The following is a 5,409-nucleotide window of genomic DNA, read 5'->3' as shown; positions in this document are numbered from 1 at the left end:
CACGGTGCAGGAGAGAGACAGCTCTCCCCAAACAAATGTCCAGATTTCCATTAAGTTTTAGCATTTGTTTGGGGAGAGGTATTGGAAACCATTAAGGCCAGATCTTTGCTATCTGGTGTAGTTTTGGCTCTTCAGAGTACTCCCTTTGACTCATAAGTAGCAAGCAGCACTAGGTTTGGTGGGGATGCTAGGTGTTGGGTAGGATAAAGACCTTATTTGCAAGCTCTTTGGAGTTTGCAGAGAGATCCCTACTTCAAAGCCATGTATTAATGCCCTGCAGGGCAAGTAAAAATATAATGAGTCAGTCTACTCTGAGTTTTTGAGTTGGTGACACACACAATGTGAAAGCGGGAGAACTTTGCCTGTTTCTACAGGGCTCTGTTGCACTTGCATTGAGTGGGTCCTAAACATGCATTTAAAATACCCATCACCAACCACTTGATGTTTTACTTCCCTTCATATTTTCAGTGTTGTCACTTCTTTGTGTGTGGCTCTGTTTTCCTATCTGTGTCACTTTATTACTTATTTTTACTGTTCTATGTGTGTGAAGTATTAATCAAAGGAAGAGTTGACATTCCAGAGACATTGTATAATCCCGAGTGAATGCCTTATACTCTCCTTTCCAATATCAGCAAATATTGTATTACTATTTGTGGTGAGAGCATTTCTAGTTGACTCATACATTTATTTAGCATCTTAAAGCTGAACTCTGTGTGCAGATAATATGCATACAAGGGGGATAGTTTTGTGATCTGCAGAAGTCCATAGCATGCTAGTGTTTTGGCAGACGCTTCATTCTGCGAGAGCAGCTTTCCCTGAAGATTTAGTGGTCTGTGGTAGGAGTAGGTTATTTAATGGGGCCTCTGGGGCATATTTTTTATGCTTTCACTTAATGAACATGATGACTTTGTTTTATTTGTATAGCTGTTGTCAGTACACCACATTTTGCTGTGTTTACTAGCTTGAGTTCTTAGAAAAGGATGATAAAATACATGTACTCCAAGGGCAGTGTTATTTTTCTTTTTATTTGATTTCATATTAAATAAGCATCTTAAGCATCTTAATTAACAATTTTCTTGTTCATTATCCATTGTTTTAATATTCTCTCTTCTCCTTCCATACCTAGGAACTTTTAAAAATATATATTCTATCTCGGTGTAGTATGCACAATAAATGACCTCGATATTGGTGCTGCACATAACAATATTCAGTCTGCACATGGATGGAAAACAGTAGAGGGAACATAGAAACACCAAATTCACAATGGAGGGCAGATGGCTGTGGTCTCCTCCTAAGCTCCTCTGGTCATCCTGTGGTCTACATCAAGAACGATGCTTGAACCTATCCTTCCTACTTTGAGGAGTAACCTGGCAAGGGAAGGACTTAGAATACCATGGTGATTGGCGTCCTATGGATGGATGGATAGATAGAAAGATAGATAATCTGTAGTACTCTAACATGTCTTACAGGTTTTACATTTCATCTATTGGGGTCGGGACAATGAGGTGATTCTGAAACAATTAGTATGTTTCAGCTGTATCTAACTGCCTGTTCCTTTGATTCCAGACCTGTTGCTAAGGTTGGTTGAAAATTTTTCTTGAGCAGTTTTTCTGATGGGCTGTGGGACTCTGGTGATGTTCCAGGGCAGTTCAGAAAGGGGAAAGACCATCATGCATCATGGGGGATGGAGTCCAGCCTTGGAGCCTGGTCCATGGAAGAGATTGGTGGTGTGTGGTATCTGATGCACCCCAGTGGTATTTCCAAGCCGAAATGTTAAGTTTTCAGCCAAAAGCTTTCAGTCTCCACAAAAAAATCCCCTTTGTGGATCAGCTCTATGAAGCCCTTCGGCTTGCACTGAAAACAGCATGATGAAATATACCTCTAACCTCATATTCTGTAACTCTGGTAGAAATTGCATCATTTAATAACACAGTAGAAAACAGTGAACCAAATTAATCCCCAGGACATGAGTTACACCAACGGTGGCTTGGGTTCACTGTGCACATTAATTAGGTGTTTTGTCTCTCTCAGCTCAGGTATTCCCATTGCTTCAGGGATCATGTCCCAAAGATCGCAAATCTCACTATAAAACTTTCCAAATCCTCCAAACTGGCAGTTTCTATCGATGGGGAAATGTCACCACATCTCTCTCTCTCTTCTCACCAGGTATGTGCTATTGTCCGGAATTACAGTCACACGCACATAGGCAGACACCATGGGGATCAGCAGGTATTGAATTCCAGACCTCCAGCACTTAATGCCTCAGCCCCAACTCCTACAGCTTCAGCTAAAGGAGCGACCTCCTGGGTGGGAAAAAATAGGCAATTACATAGTCAATGAAGCCAGGGCTTCCCATTATGTCTCTGGGTTTTCATACAGGCTCCTGTAAATGCCAAAAAGCTTAATCATCACAGTGAGCAAATTTACCACAGAGAGTGGAAAGATTGACATTCCTTTACTCTCACCCCTTCTTTAGTTAAGGAATAATCCCTTCAGCTGATTCTCTCACAGCACAGTCACAAGTTACTGTTTTCTGTTCATATTAGTGAACAGGAGTGTTTGTGTGGGGGGAATGATTAACCTGCGTGTCATTGTATTTGCACAGCTTGTGCATTTTATCGAACACCTGGAATTACAAGCTGTGTACATCTGACTATGTGGACTAAGCCCGTCCCGGAGCAGGTACTGATGTCCATGAGGAAACTGATCTCCATTTATCTTCACTTACTTGATTACAGAGAAGGGACAGGTTTTCCACACCATCCACCTGCCCACATCTCTGTAGCAGCCTGATCTCTGTTCAGAGGAGATGGAAAAGGGAAATCACTCGGAGGTGACTGAGTTCATTCTCTCAGGACTGACAGATCGTCCAGAGCTGCAGGTTCCCCTGTTTGTGGTGTTCCTACTGATTTATGGTATCACCCTGGTGGGGAATGGGGGGATGATCTTGTTAATCATGATTGATCCCCGACTCCACACCCCCATGTACTTTTTCCTCAGGAATTTGTCTTTCTGTGACCTCTGCTATTCCTCAGTAATTTTCCCGAAGATGCTGCTGAATTTCTTAGCCGAGAGGAAAAGCATTTCTTACACGGCCTGCGCTGTGCAAATGTATCTCTTTGTCGCTTTTGCAGATGTTGGTTGCCTCTTGCTGGCTGTGATGGCGTATGACCGTTATGTGGCCATCTGTAACCCGCTGCTCTATACGGTCACTATGTCCAGGCAGCTTTGTAAAGAGCTGGTGGCTGGGGTGTATGCTGTGGGGTTTGTGGATTCAATGATACACACATGTTTTACATTTCGGCTGTCATTCTGCAGCTCCAACATCATCAATCATTTCTTCTGTGACATCCCCCCGCTGTTAGTGCTCTCCTGCTCTGACACCAGCATCAATGAGACTGTGATGTTTGCTTTCATGTGTTGCATTACAGGGAGCAGCTTTGTGACTGTCCTCCTCTCCTATGTGTATATCATCTCCACCATCCTGCAGATCCGCTCTGCTGAGGGCCAGCGCAAAGCCTTCTCCACCTGCACTTTCCACTTGACCGCTGTGGTCCTGCTTTTTGGAACCGTCATCTTCGTGTATTTACGTCCCACGTCCAGCTATTCCATGGACACAGACAAAGTGGCCTCTGTGGTTTACACGCTGGGGATCCCCATGTTGAACCCCCTCATCTACAGCCTGAGGAACACGGAGGTGAAGGACGCTTTGAGGAAAGCAATGAATAAACTCCTAACCAATTCTTGAAATGTTTAACCCTTTACTGGTTTAGTGATGGGGAGTGGAAACAGGTGAATTCAATTCCCAGCCCATTGCAATGTAATTTCGCAGCGCCTGTGGTAGCATTTTTCATTATTGTATTGTTATTATTATTAATTGGTTTGTATTCCAACAGGGTCTGCAGGTCCCAAATGAGATCATTGCACAAAACACGGGAAGAATCACAGGGCCAGAAAGAGAGAATGATTCTGTGGGTTGGTGGCTAGGGGCACCCACCTCTAGAGTGAGATGCTCAACTTCACGTCTATGTTCCAATGGTTATTTTATTAGTTAACCAGAGTAGAACAAAGATTGAGTGCAACCCAGACTGGAAGAGCACATCACTCAGTGGCTGGGATGCTTTCTGGAAATGCAGGAAACCCAAGTGCATAGTGTGATGGGTTTGGTCACAGAGACCCTCATTTGGGACTGTCACCTGATGTGCTGAAATTACCTCTGAGCCCATTTTCCCTAACTGCATGGGCTTCCAGAACCTTGTATTGTTGAGTAAGACATGCTAGCCTACTGCAACACAGACCCAGGGTCTGGGCACACTCCCAAAGCTGCAGATCTGGACTGAAACCAGCTAAGCAGGATCTAAACAGCAAATAAATCTGTTTTACTCTGTATACAGCTTATACATGGTAAAATGATAAATGTTCGCCCTCTATATCACTGTAAGTGAGAGATGCACAGCTGTTTGCCACCCCAAGGTAACAATTACTTACACTGAGTTTAGAAATAAACAAAAGTGATTTTATTATGTATGAAAAGTTGGATTTAAGTGGTTTTAAGTAGTAACAGACAGAAAAAGTAAGTCCACAAAGCAAAATAAAACAAAACATGCAAGGCTAAGCTTAATTCACTCAGAAATCAGTTACAAATGTTAACTTCTAACCCCAGTTGTTACTTCAGTTAAAATCTTTCTAAGATTGGATACCTTTTCTGACCTGGGTCCAGCCTGTTCTCATCCACCCCTGTGGTTACAGTCCTTTTGTTTCCAGGTGCTTGCAGGTATCTCTGTGGGGTGGGGAGGCTGTCTCTTAAGCCAGCTGAAGACACGCATTATTTGCCTTTCCCACTTTATATAGAACTTCCCTAAGATGGAAAACCTTTGTTTCAAATTCAACCCCCTTCTGTAAAAGTACCAGCTTCAAGATGGATTTCAGTATGAGGTGACATGGTCACATGTCACTGTAAAACCCCAATATCCATTCTTCCTGGGTTGGCCCACGGGTACACTGGAAGGCTTGCAGGTAAACAGAGCCATTCACAGTTCATTGATTCTGAAGCACCTTTAACGGTCTGCACTTAATATGTCTACATAAGTAATAGAAGTTTATACCTTATTCTCCTAACTCCAGACAGTGAAATAATCCTTGTAAATAAATAGGTTGAACACATTTAGTAGATTATAAGCTTTATAATGATATGTTACATGGGGCACTTAGCATAAAGCATATTCCAGTTATGTCATATTCAGAAGAATATTTTCGTAAAGCATATGGAGTGCAATGTCACACAGAGCTTTGCCCACTACTGGACAGAAGGGGGAATTGAACCTGCATCTCCCACCTCATAGGTAAACACCCCAACTATTAGGCTAAAAATTACATTGGGAAGGACCACCGCCGCTTCCTACTGTGGAT

The 5,409-nt window shown here is 42.8% G+C and overlaps 1 protein-coding gene across 1 annotated transcript; it reads left to right on the top strand.

Moving 5' to 3' along the window:
* Positions 1-2,809: 2,809 nt before the first annotated feature.
* Positions 2,810-3,748, top strand: LOC144266324 (olfactory receptor 5AR1-like). The gene has a single exon (XM_077819773.1). The coding sequence runs from the start codon at positions 2,810-2,812 to the stop codon at positions 3,746-3,748; it is 939 nt and encodes a 312-aa protein (XP_077675899.1).
* Positions 3,749-5,409: the final 1,661 nt, after the last annotated feature.

Source organism: Eretmochelys imbricata, chromosome 6, assembly GCF_965152235.1.
Source record: "Eretmochelys imbricata isolate rEreImb1 chromosome 6, rEreImb1.hap1, whole genome shotgun sequence".
NCBI lineage: Eukaryota > Metazoa > Chordata > Testudines > Cheloniidae > Eretmochelys > Eretmochelys imbricata.
Note: the sequence above shows the minus strand (reverse complement) of the source record. Positions and strands in the feature narration are given on the sequence as shown.

What these genes read in the sequence shown, in the direction of transcription:
- LOC144266324 (XM_077819773.1), top strand. Translation starts at nt 2,810, where the DNA reads ATGGAAAAGGGAAATCACTCGGAGGTGACTGAGTTCATTCTCTCAGGA.